We start from the raw sequence: 20,612 nt of genomic DNA on the forward strand, positions 1-20,612 counted from the left end.
AATACCCCACAAAAAAAGAAAATTAGAGACCAATACACCTGTGAACCTAGGTGCAAAAATACTCAACAAAATAAAATAAAAAGATATACCAAACAGATCGTCTATCATGATCAAATATGATTTATTCCATGGATGCAAGGATGGTACAACATTCGAACATCCATCAGCGTCATCCACCACATTGACAAAAACAAAGACAAAAACACATGATCATCTCCATAGAAGCTAAAAAAGCATTCAACAACATTCAGCATCCATTCATGGTAAAAAATCTCAACAAAATGAGTATAGAGGGCAAGTAACTCAACATAATAAAGGCCATATATGACAAACCCACAGCCAACATCATACTTAACAGTGGGAAGCTGAAAGCTTTTCCTCTAAGATCAGAAACAAGACAAGGATGCCCACTCTCCCCACTTTTATTCAACATAGTACTGGAGGTCCTAGCCATGGCAATCAGACAACACAAAGAAATAAAAGTTATCCAGGTTGGAAAAGAAGAAGTTAAACTGTCACTGTTTGAGATGATATGATATTATACATAAAAAACCCTGAAGAACCCACCCCTACACTACTAGAACTAATAACTGAATTCAGCAAGTGGGAGGATATAAAACTAATACAGAGAAATCTGTTGCATTCCTATACACTAATGATTAACTAGCAGAAAGAGAAAGCAGGAAAACAATTCCATTCACAAATGCATCAATAAGAATAAAGTACCTAGGGATAAAACGAATGAAGGAAATGAAAGACCTATACCCTGAAAACTATAAGACAGTCTAGAGAAAGAAGATACCAATAAATGGAAATAACATCCCTTGTTCATGGAAAGGAAGAATTAATACTGTCAAAATGACCATCCTGCCTGAAGCAATCTACCAGTTCAATGCAATCCCTATCAAAATGCCAACAGCATTCTTCAATGAACTAGATCACATAGTTCTAAAATTCATATGGTACCACGGAAGATCCCAAATAGCCAAAGCAATCATAAGAAGGAAGAATAAAGCAGGTGGGGGATTGTGCTCCCTGACTTCAAGCTCTACTGCAAAGACAATTTGGTACTGGCACAAGAACAGACCCATACACCAGTGGAACACACTAGGTATCCTAGATCAAAACCCAAGCACATATGGTCAATAAATATATGATAAAGGAGCCATGGACATACAGTGGGGAAACAACAGTGTCTTCAACAACTGGTGTTGGCAAAACTGGACAGCTACATGCAAGAGAATGAAACTGGATTATTGTCTTACCCCATACATGAAAGTAAACTCAAAATGGATCAAAGACCTGAATGTAAGTCATGAAACCATAATACTATTAGAAGACAACATATGCAAAAATCTCTTGAACATAAACATAAGCAACTTTTTCCTGAACACATGTCCTTGGGCAAGGGAAACAAAAGCAAAAATGAACAAATGGGACTACATCAAGCTTCTGTATAGCAAAGGACACCATCAGCAGAACAAAAAAGCATCCTACAGTATGGGAGAATTATTTGTAAATGACATATCTGACAAGTGATTAACATCCAAAATATGTAAAGAGCTTACATGCCTTAACACCCAAAAAGCAAATAACCTGATTAAAAAATGGGCACAGGATATGAACAGACACTTCTCCAAAGAAGAAATTCTGATGGCCAACAGGCATTTGAAAAGATGCTCCACATCACTAATTTTAAAAGCACAATGAGATATCACCTCACACCAGTTAGTATGGCCAACAGAAAAAACTATGAGCAATTATGGTGGCTAGGATGTGGAGAAAGGAGATTCCTCCTACACTGCTGGTGGGAATGTAAACTAGTTGAAGCATTGTGGATAGCAATATGGAGGTTCCTCCAAAAACTGAAAATAGAAATTCCATTTAGCCTGGGAATTCCTCTCCTAGGCATTTACCCAGAGAAAACAAGCTGTCGGATTCAAAAAGACATATGCACCCCCATGTTTATTGTAGCACTATTTACAATAGCCATGATATGGAACCAACCTGAGTGTCCACTAGTAGATAGATGGATAAGGAAGAAGTGGTACATATACACAATGGAATATTATTCAGCCATACAAAGAAAACAAATCCTACCATTTGCAGCAACTTGGATGGAGCTAGAGGGTATTATGCTCAGTGAAATAAGTCAGGGAGAGAAAGACAAATACCAAATGATTTCCCTGATTTGTGGAGTATAACAATGAAGCAAAACTGAAGGAACAAAACAGCGGCAGACTCACAAACTCCAAGAAGCGACTAGCAGTTACCAAAGGAGAGGGGTGTGAAGAGGGTGGTTGGGGAGGGAGGGAGAAGGGGATTGAGGCTATTATGATTAGCACACATGGTGTGGGGGGATCATGGGGAAGACAGTGTAGCACAGAAAAGACATGTAGTGACTGTGGCATCTTACAACACTGATGGACAGTGACTGCAATGGGGTATTGAGGGGGGACTCGATATGGGTGAATGTAGTAACCACATTGGTTTTCATGTGAAACCTTCATAAGAGTGTATATCAGTGATAACTTACTAAAAAAAGTCACTAAGTATTCTGTTATAGGCCTTGGACACTTTGGTTATCTGAGGAGTTTGATAAATCAGTTAGTATTTAATTTCGGTTTCAGAAATCATTCATCATTCTCTGTGTACTTTTTGGAAACCTTAAATTGATAGTAGCATTTTTATATCAGAAGAATTGAAGAGTACTATAATATACAGAGAATGTTAAAGTAAGAGGGATTAAGAGGGTTTCAGATTCAGATTTAGCCCATTTGTTTACTGCAAATAAGTATCATTCGCCTGTATGATAAGGTGCATTTTTTTAAGGAGTTATGTGAAAACTTGTCTTCTAATTTCCTTGGTTTCCCATTTGTTTTAATTTATTTTGATCATCACAGTTGTCAAGTAAAATGTAAACTTCTCAATCAATTTCCACTATATCTTCAAATATGTCTGGCTAGTCCACCCTGAGGCATTTACAGCTACCCTGTTCACCCTTCCCTGCAAAAAAAGGAGAATCATTCTCTCACAGTAATAGAGAATTTAGCAAAATAATTTCTGGTGTAAATATTTGATTTTGAAATAATTTCATAAGAGAATGTAAAATTATTTAGAATTGTGTTTGGTGTACTTTCTTGAATAATTTGTAAAGTGGTAGATACTAACATGTTTAGGAAAGCAATTCATGAAACATGATGTGCAATATGATTTTAGATTTATTTTATATATTTATATCTATATATATGCCTAGAAAAAATTAGGAAGGATATGCACCAAAATGTTAATATTGGTTATCTCCGGTTGGTAAAATCATATAAGATTTTTGTTCTTTGTGTTTTTCTATATTTCCTAAATGTTCTGCAATGAATATATATAGTTCACCCTTGAATAACATAGGTTTGAACTGCACAGGCTCATTTATACACATACTGCTTTTCAATAAAGATCTAGGAAAATGTTTTGAGAGACGGTTTGAAAGATCATTTTATTTTTTCTAGCTTTCTTTATTGTAAGAATACAGTATATAATTTATACAACATACAGAATATGTGTGAATATCTGTTCCTGTTGTTAGTAAGGCTTCCAGTCAGCAGCATGATATTAGTAGTTAAGTTTTTGGGGAGTGAAAAGTTATATGAGGAATTTTTTACTATGTTGGTAGTCAACACCCCTAATCCCCACATTGTTTATGGGTCAACTATTGCATGTATCGTCAGAAATAAAATAATATTATACAGGGATTTAATATTTAACATTTTTATTATTACTTAAAATACAAATTAGAAGTCAGGGATTAATTTGAAGATGAATGTATTACATTATTTAATATACAAGTCAAGCTAGATAAAAGGTCATAACTTAATTACATTTGTTTTGTTTTATTTGGTGGGGGCCGTCGGGCAGCATACTCCAGTATGGGGGAAAAAGCGTGAAAACACTGACCCTGTAAAAGATCAGCATTTTAAAGATGAGTTCCATTTTATTGGTTCTCTGAAATTCAAATAATAAGGATGCTGAGTAATACTTAATAATTTATTGGATATTCTTGTTTTGATAATGATTATACTGATTTTATATTCTTAGGTGGGAGGAAGTATCCTTGCGAATGTGTATTAAACTGCTGCTTTGAAGCTTATGTGCTTAGCTAATTTGATCCATTTAAAAAATTTCCTATAGGCTAAAGTGATGTCCAATGAGGAGAAAAAATTTAAGCAACATCTTCAGGCCCAACAGAAGAAAGAACTGAATAGCTTTTTGAAGTCCCAGAAGAGAGAATATAAACTTCAAAAGGAACAGCTTAAGAAGGTATTTACTTTATAAAACTTTTCAAGCCACTTACCTGCTTACTGATTATATTCAATATTGATCTACTCATAGAACCATTAGCATAAATTTTTCTTTTGTTTGTGGCCACTAACTATATATCAGTTTAAGTGAGGACATTGATTATAACCTATTTTCAATGGCTGATATCCTCAGTTGAGTGGGATCTAAAAAGAGTGATCTCTTGAACATTTAAGTTATTTTATGAAGCTATTATTTATAATAGCTTTCCTAAGCACTTACTGAGTAACTGAGTCACTAGAAATAAAAATACTTAGCTGTGAAAAAGAGCCATACATTTCTTCCTTTAAAAGTAAATCATACCTTCTTTCTTTGGACTCAGATTACAATAATTTGTTCTTATTCTGATTTTAACACAGAATAAGGATAAGAGGCATTTCTGCTTATCCCATTTTCTTTAATAGGAAAGCATGCTAATTATGTCTTTAGGTTACATGATTTCATGTGTGTTTGCCCTTTATGTGCTGCTTTCTTGAACTTCTTTTTATCACAGATGTACTCTAACTTTGAGGAAAGCCATGGTTGTTCCAAGGCAATTTCTGAAAGGGGATTATTATTCAGGATAGTGGTCAGGACGCAAAAATGATATGTGTCAGCTATTGTATATGTATTATATTGCAGAGAATATAAATCAGCCATCTTTTTTAGGTCTAAGATGATTTTTCAGAGAATATTGACCTTATGGTTCTTCACCTGTTATTCAAGAAAGAAACCAATTCTTTATTAGTTTCATTGATAAGATACTCAAACACATAAATATAAGAAATCACATAAACTTGTAGTTCTCAACTTAAAGATGTCAATGAGAAGACAGAGATAATACAGGTGTACACACAAAGAATCATTTGGCTATGTTTTTCAAAATCTCTTGCCAAGGAAATTCCCCACCCACCAAGACTTCTCCAGTTACACCCCCTCTTACAAACTGATGGGCTGAAATTTTTAGCCCATGTAATAAATTATTAGCACACAGATAAATTAATCTTGGTAACATAACCATAATATCTTTGGTACAGTGCTTTTGTGTGTGTAGGAATTTGACCTATAATTAGATATTTAAGTCTTATTAAGGACCTATTGGTGGCACAAAGCCTTGCTATATATACCCTGCCAAGTGAGGTTCATTGATAAGATTTTTCTGACTCGAAAGAGTATAACCTGCTATGTATTCCCATTACTGTAATCTAAAAGCTAAACTCAATACTAGAACATGGAATTTGAAAAGATGGTAAGTAGGATTCCCAACTGTAAATAAATACCCAACAAAATGCAGTTCTATAGTTGTTTCTTAGTGAAATGAGGTTTTAGTTTTATGAATGAATCTGTTGGTTTAGATAATCCTTCAAGCATATAATTCATAGTCTAACTAATAAGCTCATTTTCTTTTAGAAGGTAGTTTTGTGTATTTGTGTGTGTGTGTGTGTGTGTGTGTGTGTGTATTCATTTAGAATTAGAATTACTATCGGTATAGAGGAAGGGACATACTAGCGTCTTGGTGGGTGGGGAGTTTCCTTGGCAAAAGATTTTGAAAAACATAGCCAAGTGAGTCTTTGTGTATATGCCTGTATTATCCCTGTCTTATCATTGACATCTGTAAGTTGAGAACTGCAAGCTTATGTGCTTTTTATTTTTATGTGTTTGAATATCTTATTAATAAAAGTAATGAATAATTGGTTTCTTTCTTGAATAACAGATGAAGAACCATAAGGTTAATAGTCTCTGAAAAGTCATCTTAGACCTACAAGGTTGATGCATTTTAGGTTGAAATATACTAGTATTAATTAGCATCCTCGGGTTTGTATCATTGAACGTATTGTCAATATTCTCATGTTGTCCAGTATAAATGAATTTTTTTAGGTAGTTTGTGAGATGATATTTAAAATGCTGTAGAAAAACATTGGTTGGTCTTGCCTTGTGCAGTGGTTATAGTGCTGAATATTAAATCCATTCTAAAAGGTCTCTATTTTCCTATAGTTTTCTTGATTTTCCATTTAATTTCCAAAGTCTTTTATACTGAAGCCATCCTTAACTTTGCCAAAAACTTAGCATTTCTATTGTTGAAAATCAAGAAGTGAGACATAACTATATTTTAACCTTGATTTTAATTCGTGTGTGATATTTACTTAAAAGGACTGCCTTCTTCCCCTTTTTGGGAGGGATTTAAAGAAAGATGTTTTACTTCATTCACCAATCATTGTGCACTTTCAAAGCTATGAGCCATCATAAATATAGCTGCGCAAAGCTGAAAAGTATGCATGTTTTCTAGTGTATGTTTTCTTTTCTTGTCCTACTTCATGGATAACTCAAGAAACGGAAAAATACTACCTACTTCCTTAAGGCCATCGCCCTGCCTGCCCTTGAGAGAGGGCACAAATTAAGTACTTTTACTGAAGATTACCAGCTACCAAATAATGTATTCATGTAGTTAATTTTTATGTATTTTGAACTCAGTTGTGTTTTATCTTGCCAGGCGGTGAATGAAAGCCAGAGCACCCCAAGGAAAGAAAAACAGGAATGGCTTTCAAAGCAGATAGAGAACATCCAGCACTTGCAAGCAGAGGAACAGACTGATCTTCTTCAACATCAGAGACAGTACCTCGGGCTGCAATGTCGTCGCTTCCAAAGAAAGATATTACTTGGGTGCTGTAACTTGGAACAGGACCTTGTCATGGAGGTATGTTTAAATGGTGTGAAATCAGAATCTTCCTGAAAATCTGTCCGTCACATCCCACCCTCAAGGCCTTAGAGCACTTCTGCTTCCCTTTGTCTAAGTCCTTCTTCCCTGGAAACCCAACCCACACGGTTCACCTTCTCCCTCACTTCATATGTCCTCAATTCTGATCACCAAATCCTTCTCCCTTCTTTAAATATTCTTGCACTCCTCTCTCTCTCTCTCTCTCTCCCTCTCTCTCTCTCTCGCACACACACACACACACATGCACACTTTTTATGGGGATATCTCTCTCCCCAAGTAGAATGGAAATTATATGAAGTCCCAGGTTCTGTTCAAGGCTTTTATATCCAGTGGATAGATATATCCAGACCTTATACCTAGTGGCTGGCCCATAATAGGTATTCAATAAATATGTATTAAGTAAATATTTAATAAATATTAAATCCATTAGTGAAAGAAGTATTAATTTTTAAATGTGAGAAAATTAATTGGATGATTTGTGCCTTTTCATCCAAAATGGGTGCCATGAAGGTATATACTACCATTTAACATATTTTTATAATCATGAAATTATTCATTGGGCATATGTAGAAACTTATGCCAATGAAAACAACGGTTCTCGTTATCAGGTATACCTATGAGCAAAGATCAATTTATTTCCAAGAGTGGCTTAAAATAAACTTCAAATATAAGTTAATTATTCAAATTCACTAATAATTAAAGAAATTCAAATTAAAACAACTGAATCAATTCGATAAGATCAGTCTAAAAAATTGGTAAGTCCTAGTAGTGGCATGGGAAAGTGGGCCATGTCGGGAAGAATAGAAATTGATACTGCCATTTTGGAGCATAATTCAGCAGCTTTTATAATTCAATTTGCATGTATCTTCTATCCATCAAATGCACTTCTCAAATTCTATCCTAAAGAAATAATAACATAATTATATGGTGTATCATGTGTAGATGTTTATTGAAAATTTGTCACAAAGCAAAAAATGAAACAACTACAGCATCACAAAGCAGAAGCTTACTATAAAACTAAAAAAAAAAGATCTGTATGTACTGATCTGATCTGTATATTTGTCCATTATATTTTTAGGTAAAGAAAGCATATTATATGCCTATAATATATATTTTTATTCAATTTTCAAACTGTATGTTTTTGTGCAATAGTTGTGTCACGATAGCTTGGGGAAGGTTGGGAAACATATGCACCAAATGTTGGCCGCTGGAGAAGGGGCAGCAGAGGCAAAAGGGCCAAGTCTGACTTCCTTCTACAGAGAAAAAGAGTGTGTGTGTGAGTGTATGTGTGTGTGTTGCATATTTGATCTTTTTAAACTGAAAAAATTGTTGTAACATTTATTGATCATGAGGTAGGTATTCTGAGAGCTTTCCACTTATGAATTCATTTCAGCCTCACGTTAAATTTATGAAACAGCTATGTTATGGTCTCCATTTGAGAAGTGATGAAATTGAAGCACAGAGAGTTTAAGTAATTAACCCAAGGAGTCACTGCTAGTTGGTAGCAGAGCCAGGATTTAGAAAGCAGGCAGTCTAGCCCTAGAGTCTTGTGTTCTTTTTTGTTTGTTTGTTTATTTTTTAATTTTTTATTAAGGTATGATTGATATACACTCTTATGAAGGTTTCACATGAAAAAACAATGTGGTTACTACATTTACCCATATTATCAAGTCCCCACCCATACCCCAGTGCAGTCACTGTCCATCAGTGCAGCAAGTTGCCAGAGATCCACTGTGTCCCTTCTCTGTGAAACACTGTTCTCCCCCTGATCCCCCACACCATGTGTACTAAACATAATACCCCTCAGTCCCCTTCTCCCTCCCTCCCCACCCACCCTTCCACACCCCTCCCCTTTGGTAACCACCAGTTCATTCTTGGAGTCTGAGTCTGCTGCGATTTTGTTCCTTCAGTTTTGCTTCATTATTATTAGAGTCTTGTGTTCTTAACCACTACACTATACTGGGTATACTGCATGTAACAGAATTGAATGTATACACTGAAGAAATTCAAAGGATGACTTAGAAGTCCTCTTCAAATACAAAATTAGGAAACATAAATGAAAGAGAATAGAAAGGACAGTAAGTCTCTTGGGACAGATTTGATATGTCTTAAGCTTATTGCTAAAAATAGTATAAATAGCTAATGAACAGATAAGGAAATTATGCTACCAATTACCCATTTTCTACAGTAACAGTAATAAAACTCTAATATTTACTGTGCAGCCATTATTAAATCAGAGGATCACATCTATATCCTGGTTGTCCTGTTTCTTAGGATTTTTTTCTCCTGGCATTGTACATCAGTAAATTATGCCTTTGTCTTTTGTTATGAATTAGGAGTTAAATAAGAGGCAGACTCAAATGGACTTGGAGCATGCAACGCTCCTGCGTCATCATGAATCCATGCAAGAACTGGAGTTCCGCCAGCTCAACACAAGGCAGAAGATGCGCTGTGAGCTGATCGGATTGCAGCATCAAGCCGAGCTCACTAACCAGCTGCAGCATAACAAACGGAGAGAACAAGAACTAAGGCGAAAGCATGCCATGGAGGTTCGACGACAGTCTAAGAGTCTGAAGGTACCGTTAGCCTAAGCTTCTTGACAAAGGAGAACAGATAAACGGCATCATGTAAACACTAAAAGTCTAAGCCAGATGTCTGCCATGAAGAAATTGAATAAGGTTTTTTTCTTTTCATTTTTAGCATGTTTGGTTAGTTTTGATGTAGAGGGTCTGTAGTTACAGACTTCTGCTTATGTATTACTCAGCAGAGTACCAAAAAATGGCCAGAACTTTTTCACTGCAGAAAGTGCCATAAATGAGATTCAAAATTCTTATTTTAAGTGTACCCAAATGTTCAGTGTTGATACTACAACTATATATCAACATACTAACCTGTTGGCTTCTTTCTGTTGTTCCAAGTTTTATAGTTTTGGGATCTTATTTCCTCTGAATGTGATTTGTATCCAAAAGAGGCAGTAAGTTGTTGATAAGTACAGAAACCAGTGAATGAAAAATGTCTTTTTACCCCCTCTCCCTTCATTGTCTATACTCATCCTAAGAGGAATAGTGGAATTATCACATTGTTACTCCCATTCTTTCTGTGCTTGGTAGCATAGGTAAGACCAGGGCATGTGTAGTTGGAGTGTATTTTTTTAATTAGCACATGAGAGTGAAGCAAGTTATTATTATATGCCCTCTTGTAGACAAATAAGAAAAGACAATTGTTGGTGATATGTAATATCTAAGGACTTTAAATTTTGTATTTGCTTTGCATAGACGAATTGATTCATAGGATACAAAATTCAAAAGATGCCAAAGTGTATTTATTATAAAGTTAAAGGTTTCCCTCTCCTTGTCCTTTAAGCCACCTGGTCCAGCCCCCTCTACCAAAATCAACCAGAGTTAACAATTCCAAGGAATTTTCAAATTTTATAACTTGTAATAAATATGTGAAGTATAATCACATGCATCTTAATAAACATAAAACTGAAACAACCCACTATATATGTTGTCATCCATAGTAGTACCTCAATTAATCTGTACATGTCTGCACATTTTAAACTTTTATTTACATCCAATAAGGCCCAGATCCCACAGGATCTTCTTTACCCCCTTTTTCAAACTCTTTGACAGTTTAATTATAGAACTATCATGTAACAACACTTACCTGAATAACTGTCCTGAAGTGAAGTGAACTTCACTTACAGAAGTAATCTGTGTTAAAACCAGAAGCAAAGTCAGAGGTATCTCTGATTCCCATTCAGCTCCATTCATACAGGTTGTCCTGAACAAAATACAGAAGCAAAGCTAAGAAGATTCACCCTTTCCTTGTGAATCTAAGTAAAATGTTACTTTGCTGCATCTTCAAAACAGCTAATGAACATCGTTTACAGAGTGGCTCATATGTTGACTACCCAAATAACTGTCATTAGTTAATGCTTATGAAAATCAGAATTCTTAATGATTTTCCAGATTTATTTTGTCTTTGTAGTAGCTACACCAAAAGATATTTAAAGCATGTCTATAAAATTAATTACAATTTTAAAGTGAGCAGCTCCCAGAAGTAAACCAAACTGAAAGCTTGTTGGTTTTCTTTGGTCAGACCATAAATCTGATATGACTTCATTTCTCTGGGGCTTGGAATAGGTTAGTTGTTTGCTGTTTAACCCTTCCTTTTTTTTCCTGTTGTTGCAGCCTTCTCAGTTTGAAAGCTTGTACAACACTAGTCTTATTTTCACAGATACTATTAAAAATCAAGGGAAAAAATAATGGTGCACAATCATAGTCAGACCTTGGATAGAAAGCTTCCTTCTCGTGATACATAAGCTCAAGATTTTGATGAAAGAAATTGTTCTGTTACTTTAGTGGGAAAGAAAATCACCATATTCCTCTTAGTTGTATATATCTATCTACTTGCACAATTTGAACAAAACACTCTTTTTTTTAAATTAAGGTATCATTGATAAACAATCTTATGAAGGTTTCACATGAGCACATTGTGGTTTCAACATTCACTCACACTATCAATCCCTCCCACCCCATTGCAGTCACTGCCCATCAGCAGAGTAAGACACTACAGAGTCATTACTTGTCTTCTCCATGCTGTACTGCCTTCCCCATGACCCACCTATATTGTGAGTGCTAATTATAATGCCATTTAATCCCCTTCTCCCTCCCTCCCCACCTATGATCCCCAGTCCCTTCCCTTTGGTAACCCTAGTCCCTTTGTGGAGAAAACAAACTCTATTTTAGCACCAGGTCATTTCATCTATGTAAGTAACAGTTGCAATTTTTTTAGGTAAATTTTTATTTACTAAGTAATAGCTCAACTGTAATAGTGGCAACTATTCCAGCTTTCTCCAAGACTTGAAGGGGGATAGGAGGACTTCATTGTGCACACTTAGATAAGCTGACAGTATTTGTAGACATTGGGCACCATTTCTGTGGAATGACTTAGGTAAACACCTATTGTCTATCTGCCATTTCTTCATCTGCCATCAGGTGATGTTTTGTCAGTATTAAGTGATTAAGAAACAACTGGAACATATTTATTCTGCTTTCACTTGAGTGAAACATTGAGGGATATAGTTTATTCTTGGTATAAGTATTAATCTTGTTGAAAAAAATTTTCAGGGCATTCCTTTTTGTCATTAGCTACTGATATGGAGTGACTATAGTTTTCTTGGCAAAATATTTGAATATTTAAAAGTTTTTTAAAGAATGGAGTCTGTTACACAAAGTCAGAAGAGAATTGTAAATTTCATTGTTCCATTTCTAACTTGGAGGAATTTTATTAACCAAGGGCAGTATTTAAGAGCAGTGCTAAGCCAACTAAACCAATAGTTTGTCTTTCTAGCTAGACATTTCTCGACCCTTCACAGAATAAAGGTACATGACTATGACTTAGTACCTCAATTGGTGTAAAATGCAGAAAAGGATATATATTTGATTTTGTAGTATTGGAGGAAAGAGTGTGAACTAGTTCCTTGACAAGAGTGTTTGGTCATATATGCATTTGCACACTGACTCAACCATGCAATATCTGGCAGTATATATATTGAGGGAAGTAATTTCGACTATAGGTTCTGCCTTTGTGTAGTAAATGAGTGTTGTTACTTGTAGGCTTGATGGGTATACTTTATAAAATATATCTCATCTTACTAAGTTTTGTTAAAACTTGAGTTCATAGAATAATTAACCTGTGATTTAAAGCCAGAGTTATTCTGTTTCTGAACTCAAATTATTTTATCTCAAAACTGTTTATGTAGTTCATGTCTGTTATCGTTACTTCAAGAAGGGTTGTCATCCCCTCCCTTGCCTCCTAACTTTTCTTTGACCTTTGAAAGATTAGTTAACTTTCAGGTTTTTGCTCATGGTGCTAAAGAGTAAACCCTTATGAAGTAGTTTCTACCTAGTTCATTATCTTAAGGAAAAGACAATTGTAATAACAATATCAGTCAGTTACTAGTACCCTACTTTTATGAGGTCCATCACAGACTATACTTACAGTTGAGATTGTCATTAAAAGAAATTGGAGCAAAATGTCTTAGACAAGGAACAGAGTAAATATACTTATTTTCTGCTTCAGGGATCTGATAAAATATTGTCTGGCTAGTAAAATTATTTTACATCTATTAAGTGAATGAAAAGAAATATAATTTTCTGCCATCAATATACACAGTAATCAAAGGTAATTTTAATATTTACTCAGGTCACTAAATTAAAAACAAAATAAGTATTGCCTGAAGTCCTATGATAAATGAAGTTCTTGGTATTCTTATGTTTTAGAGTTTGTTATAAAATTGCATGGAATCCAATGGTTTGACCCAAGTATAGAGGTACCTGCAACCTTATGATCTGAGTTTTTGTTTCCTCTTCTTTTCTATTCTAGCCTTTTCATGTAAGCATATGCTATACCAAATGCCATATGTTAAAAATTATATGTCTGTTTCCTTTCGTCACAGTCTAAAAAGCTCCAAATCAAAAAGCAGTTCCAGGATACCTGCAAAATCCAAACCAGAAAGTACAAAGCTTTAAGAAATCACTTACAGGAATTTACACCAAAGAGTGAGCGCAAAGCTGCTCTGAAACGGCTCGAGAAGGAGCATACCCGGAAGTTAGCCATCTTAGCTGAGCAGTGTGACCACAGCATTCGTGAAATGCTCTCCACACAAGCCGTAAGTTTATTTTACTTAGGCAAAACCAATATAGTGCCCCTTTCCTTCCACCACATTAATAAAATCCCAACAATTAAAATATTAAGGTGGAAATGAAAACTGCTGCACCTTGGGAAATAGCGCTGCTGGTCCATATTCTTCTTGTTCTCAGCATTGCTTGGATATATGCATGATGTATATATAATTCTCTTTGATACACTTGGACATGAGGTTCTACATAGGCTCTCTGCGGTGCCTTGCCGGGGTTTAGTACATACACCAACAGCGTATCAAGATTGGAGAAGCAGCTTTGTTAAGCAGTGTTCGAAAAGTAGTACTTGATTGGGAATCCAGTTGGTTCCATTTGAGTGCAGATACAAAATATTTGCTATGTAAGTTTGCAGACGTTTTCTTAATGGGCCAGATAGTAAATATTTTAGGCTTTGTGGGCCAAGAGAAAAAATTGAGTTTATTATGTGGGTATTTACATTGCCATTTAAATGTGACCGTTTCAGAATGTAAAAACCATTCCTAATTAGTGGGCTGTTGAAAAACAAAAACAAAAAATCAGGTAGCTGTTCAGATTTGGCCCATAAGCTGTAGCATGCTTGTCCCTTATCTATAGTTATTTCCACTGGAGAGAAAAGATTCAGAGTCTTATATCAATCAGATTCTATATTTTTCTTTAAAAAATAATGATTATTTAGGCATCATCCAAAAAGCTTATGATAGCTTTATCCTTATATGCCATCAGTGGTGCTATGTTTTCCTTTTTCAGAGATGTTTACTGCAAGATGTAAGAGAGAACAGCTGTGCCCTGTAGAAGAGTAGTCTGTCTTAACTTACACATCCTCCTTTCCAGAGGTCATGAAAGATAGCTCACAGGAGGATATATCTGTTTTCTTTCTCTTTCAGCTGCGTTTGGATGAAGCACAGAAGGCAGAGTGCCAGGTTTTGAAACTGCAGCTGCAGCAGGAACTGGAGCTGTTGAATTCGTATCACAGCAAAATCAAGATGCAGGCTGAGGCACAAGATGATCGAGAGCTTCGGGAGCTTGAACAGAAGGTCTCCTCCCACAGGGCACTAATAGAACAGCAGGTATAATTAATAGAAAAAAGTAATTTTGGGGGGGTGGAGCCAAGATGGTGGCATGAGTAGAGCAGTGGAAATCTCCTCCCAAAACCATATGTATATATCTATATATTTTTTTGGTACCCTTCACCAAGTCCCACCCACATACCCCTTCATAGTCACTGTCCATCAGCGTAGTAAGATGCTGTAAAATCACTACTTGTCTTCTCTGTGTTGTAGAGCCCGCCCTGTACCCGCCCCCCCACATGCTAATCGTAATGCTCCCTTTCTTTTCCCCACCCTTATCCCTCCCTTCCCACCCATCCTCCCCAGTTCCTTTCCCTTTGGTAACTGTTAGTCCATTTGTGGGTTCTGTGATTCTGCTGCTGTTTTGTTACTTCAGTTCTTCTTTGTTCTTATACTCCGCATATGAGTGAAATCATTTGGTACTTGTATTTCTCTGCCTGGCTTATTTCACTGAGCATAATACTCTCTAGCTCCATCCATGTTGTTGCAAATGGTAGGATTTGTTTTCTTATTGCTGAATAATATTCCATTGTGTATATGTACCACATCTTTATCCATTCATCTACTGATGAACACTTAGGTTGCTTCCATTTCTTGGCTATTATAAATAGTGCTGCGATAAACATAGGGGTGCATCTGTCTTTTTCAAACTGGGCTGCTGCATTCTTAGGGTAAATTCCTAGGAGTGGAATTCCTGGGTCAAATGGAACTTCTATTTTAAGCATTTCTAGGAACCTCCATACTGCTTTCCACAATGTTTGAACTAATTTACATTCCCACTAGCAGTGTAGGATGATTCCCCTTTCTCCACAACCTCGCCAACACTTGTTGTTTGTCTTTTGGATGGTGGCCATCCTTACTGGTGTGAGGTGATATCTCATTGTGGTTTTAATTTGCATTTCTCTGATGACTAGCGATGTGGAGCATCTTTTCATGTGCCTGTTGGCCATCTGAATTTCTTCTTTGGAGAAGTGTCTGCTCAGATCCTGTGCCCATTTTTTAATTGGATTGTTTGTCTTTTGTTTGTTGAGGTGTGTGAACTCTTTATATATTTTGAATGTCAATCCTTCATTCTTCTTCCCCTGTAGAGTGAATTACTCCATCCCTTTGTATTTCTGCTTCATCTTATAAATCTGTTATTACGTCTGATCATATTATGTGGTAGTTTTTTATTTGCATGTATTTCCATGCTAAATTGTGTTTTCTTTAAAGGGCACTTTCAAAAATGACATATAAGAGGGGACTTGATAATATGGGTGAACGTTGTAACCACAGTGTTGCTCATGTGAAACCTTCATAAGATTGTACATCAATGTTAACTTAGTAAAAAAAAAATACATAAAAATTAAACATATCTGTTGAGCTAGATTTCTGTAGAGAACAATGGCCATTTGTTTAAGTCCTCAAATATCTTGAAACCTAATTGAATATTTATTTACAAATATTCTTTATTTCCTATTTTTAAAAAACTTTGTATCATGGAAATTTTCAAACATACACAAAAATAGTAGTGAAATTATTAAGAATTAGTACAATGAAGTCCCCAAATACTCATTACCCAACATCAACAGTTACCAGTATCTTGCTAATATTTCATCTGTTTCCCCACTCCACATACAGCTTTTTGGGGAGCAGAATATGTGGCAGAGTATCTGGAATATTTTAAAGCAAATCCTAGCATAGAATCATTTCACTCCAAACACAGATAAGGAAATAAGGAAATAAGGACTCTTACTTTAACATAGTCATAATTCCATTGTGTTAACTAACGAAATTATAATAAATGTTTAAGATTACCTAATACTCAGTCCATACTTAAATTTCCCCTTGTATCTAAAAAATGTCTTCTTGGTTTATTTAGACTGGGGCCCAAACACGGTCTAGACATTGCATTTGATTGTCTTCTAAGCCGTTTGGTCTCCCCTGCCCTTTCTTGTATTATTGTGGACTGGGTCATTTGCTTTGTAGGAATTCTCACATTTGGATTTGGCTGATTCCAACCTCATGGTGTCATTTAATGCATTCCTTTTTACTTTATATTCCGGTAAACTGGTAATTAGATCTAGGGGCATGATTATATTTAAAAAAATTTTTCCTTTTAAAAATTTTTGTGAGGAATTTTCATAAGGGTTACTGTGTTACACTTCCTTTTGCATCACATCAAAAGATATATAATGTCTAGTTGTCCCACTTTGAGGTGATATTTGATGAGTGGGTTCAGGTATTCTCATTCATTAACAAGTTCTCCATCAACTTCTTCCCATTGTCATTGACTTTATTATGTATTTTTTCACATTAAAAATTTTATAGTCAGCTATATGTATTTGTAAGCCTGTGAGTTGTCCAGAACTGATTGTGATGGCTACCCAACCACTAATTTCTAAGCACACAGAGTGTCCTAACTTTCTAATGGAAACTTTATAGTTTTTGTTTGTTCAGTGCATTCACTTACACTCTTAATTACTTAATGCTCTGATCTGTGTGGAATTTGGTATCAGATGAGGTTCCATTTTTATTTTCTTCCAGATGGTTGGCCACTTGTGCCTGTGTTGTTTTTCCCATTAAATTAATTAGTGCTTTTGTCCTGCATTAAAAACTTACAAACTTCATTCTGTTTCTGTTTTACTAATTGCTGGTTCCTACACCAATATCATATTTATTTTATTAGAGTGACATAACGGTATGTCTAATAAATCTAGATTCTCCTTACACATTTTCTTTTTCATTCTTTTTTACCTAATGGATTTAGTAGCCATTGATGATAATTGCCTTGATTTATTATTTTAATAGAGGTTATTACCTTTGCTTTTAAGAACTTGATTTTATACATTTTAGCAGTATAAGTTATATATGATTACTACAGTACATCTCTTTGATTTTTAAATGTACATCCTTTAAAATAGCCTGAGTGGACATTTTATGATTCACTTTAAACCACAATAATTATTGCTTTTGTAGTTTATAGATTTTTTTAAATAAATGAGCTTTCTTTTTGCTCCCCCCCCAAACCACAACAGATAGAAGAAGAGGTAGTCACATTTCAGAATGAATCTACGGAACGAATGCGAAGCCTGCTGGAGCGTCGAGCAACAGAAATGAGAGCTTTCAAGTCTGAAAGCGAGAGACTGGGTTTTAGGAACCTTGCTCCCGATGCATCCAGCCACAGCTCCTCCAGAGTTTCTGATTGGCCTCACGGTCCTACTGGGGGTCCAGGACCTCACTCGGGGCATCCCATAGGTGGCCCACCACAAGCCTGCGGCCATCCAATGCAAGGTGGACCCCCAGTCATGGAGGTCACCCTTCCATGCCAATGCATTGGGTACTCCGAGGTAGCAGTATGGGAGTTGGCAATAGCCCTCAGGCTCTGAGGTGGACAGCTGCCGGGGGATGGACTGAACAGGGCATGAGCAGAAGCACGAGTGTCACTTCACAAATATCCAGTGGGTCACACATGTCTTACACATAACTTAATAACTGAGAATGGCAATTCCACTGAGCTGGCCGCCACTACAGACATCATCCCAGCAGCCTCCTCACTTGGGTACTACTGTGTGGAAGCTGAGTGCATATGGTATATTTTATTCATTTTTGTAAAGCGTTTTGTTTTGTGTTTACTAATTGGGATGTTGGATGTCATAGTATTTAGCTGTTGGGTTTTGTGTTTTTTGTTTTTAACTTTTGGGGAAATTCTATGAAAAGGGGAATTGGTGTGTATGTGTATTTATCAAATACGCATGCACACACACACACACACAATGCACGTAGGAAAAAGAAACTGGTTAGATAGGGTATTTTCTGAAAACTGCAAAAACAGAATTCAGCAGTGGCTTGAGTCATCATCACCTTTGGGCAACTCTATCCTAAGAAATTTGTGAAAAGATCTAAAGCCTTTCTCTGTATACCCCACCCAGGTTCTTATGAGCCACTCACAGCAGGCAGCATATGCCAAAACAAGTTATTATGGAAACACCTGTATCCCCTCACCAATGTATTTTGTTTATTAAATAAATGTATTTTGTCTGACTTTTGATTATTAAATTGGCCTCATTTGAAGTAGGAAAAAAAGTGGAAATCCATGAACACTAAAGGGTTGCATTGACTTTTTCAGAGAGTAGAAGACAACCTAATTCTTTTTCTCAATGCTGCAAGTTTGTCAGGGATTTTTTTTTTTTTTTTGGTCCATTCAATTGTGCCTTCTTTGAGGCATGGTGAGATGGAAGTGCTTCAGGGGGTCACAAGTTTTGTGGGAATTGCTTCACAGCACTGATATGGGTCCTCATCTTCAGCCTCATCAATACTAGTTGTGAGACCTTAACCACAGCTTCTCTGACCATGATTCAAAAGAAATAGGAAAACAGGTGGTTTCTGGCTGGAACAAATGAACCAGTGTGAGACTCATCAGCCATATGGTTCTCAGAGTGTGTGTGTCTGTGTGTGGGGAGTGTACAGTGGGTAGCCCAGGCCCAGCCTGAGAGCCTCAGAGATGCCCATCTTCCAGGCCCTTCCCAACTCTGCAATGGAATTAATAACTGGGACGTCTGGCTTTGTAAGAAGTGGAGAATAGATTTGGATCAGAAAGTAGATGCCATTTCATCATAGAGGTCTTTAATAGACTTGGAGAACAGAATCTAGCTGCTTTGACTGTTTCATTATATTCTAACAGACCAAATTAAGGTCTATTCACAGTCTTGGTCTTTTCATAGGGACCAACTCATGAAATAACTTCCCCAAGGTCATGAGTCAGATGAAGTAGAAACTAGAAGCCACATCTCCAAACTACCTCAGTGCTCTGTCCCCCACACAAGTTACTAATTGCCTTCTGGAGAATATCTCTACGTAGGTACCATTGATAATCAGGGAATTTTGAGCTTGCTGGCAGATTATTAGCCTGGAGCAGAAGGCCAGGTTGTTGATTAAACAGAGCTGCTACAGATTAATGTTGGGCACAGAGGCTAAATCTACAGAGGCAGCACCTAGAGGACGGAGGGCGGACAGGGGGCTCTGCCAGCTCCACAGCAGGCGAGCATGGCTCAGCACACAGAGAGCTTCAGCGGACAGACAGAACATTTCTTTCTGGACATTCAAAAAATAATGACATGCCATCGTTGCAGGGAAACTAATTTATATATTATTCAGGGGCAAACGAGTTGGAGAAAGATTTTTGTTCAGCCACACTAGTGGTAAACACTAGGGCAAGGTATTCTCTGATTACACAGGATGGCTGAAAGGCTAGAGATGTTTATTTTTTGATGCATTGGTGTCTTGTTTGTTTTCATGAAATCCCACTTTTCAAACTTTTAGCTCTTCCTGGACACTTTAATGCAAGATTATTGGCTATTTTAAATTACTCTCTGGTCACTTTAGCAGAGTTATTTTAATTAAAACCTTTATGTCATCTCCCAACTCCCAGAATCTGGATCAGATCTGTGATCTGATCTTCAAGCCCATAAACCAACCAAACAATTTTAAACCCACTGACTGAGCTCAATAGCATTATTTCAGTTCACCGGCTCTTAGATGAGAAGAGACCTTACATCTAATCTAGGCCACCTTATTTCCCCACACATGTCCTGTGATCTGTGCCAAGTGGCAATCCAGGTTGCATATGCCACCAAGGATGTGGCACTTAAACTGCCTCCTGAGGCATTCATTCCATCTCCGGGCACCCAGATAGGTGCAACTTCTCAATCGTATCTCTGCAAACTAGTGAAGGCAATTACTGATGCTGTCCTTTGTGGCTTGGCTGTAGAATCACTGATACTCATTGGTGAAAGGAAAGGAGCGACACACAGCAGCAATTCACCGGAGAGTTCC

At 36.5% G+C, this 20,612-nt stretch overlaps 1 protein-coding gene across 1 annotated transcript in view; it reads left to right on the forward strand.

Moving 5' to 3' along the window:
* LOC108400232 (serine/threonine-protein kinase TAO1-like) overlaps window positions 1-18,821 on the forward strand; it is a 64,412-nt gene extending 45,591 nt beyond the window's left edge. Inside the window, exons 13-18 of the mRNA XM_073234796.1 lie at window positions 4,183-4,311; window positions 6,821-7,024; window positions 9,382-9,621; window positions 13,509-13,721; window positions 14,616-14,798; window positions 17,816-18,821. Of these exons, the coding sequence (XP_073090897.1) occupies window positions 4,183-4,311; window positions 6,821-7,024; window positions 9,382-9,621; window positions 13,509-13,721; window positions 14,616-14,798; window positions 17,816-18,166 (1,320 nt within the window). The 3' untranslated portion in view covers window positions 18,167-18,821. The remainder of the gene's footprint in view (window positions 1-4,182; window positions 4,312-6,820; window positions 7,025-9,381; window positions 9,622-13,508; window positions 13,722-14,615; window positions 14,799-17,815) is intronic.
* Window positions 18,822-20,612: the final 1,791 nt, after the last annotated feature.

Source organism: Manis javanica, chromosome 4 (assembly GCF_040802235.1).
Source record: "Manis javanica isolate MJ-LG chromosome 4, MJ_LKY, whole genome shotgun sequence".
Classification (NCBI taxonomy): domain Eukaryota; kingdom Metazoa; phylum Chordata; class Mammalia; order Pholidota; family Manidae; genus Manis; species Manis javanica.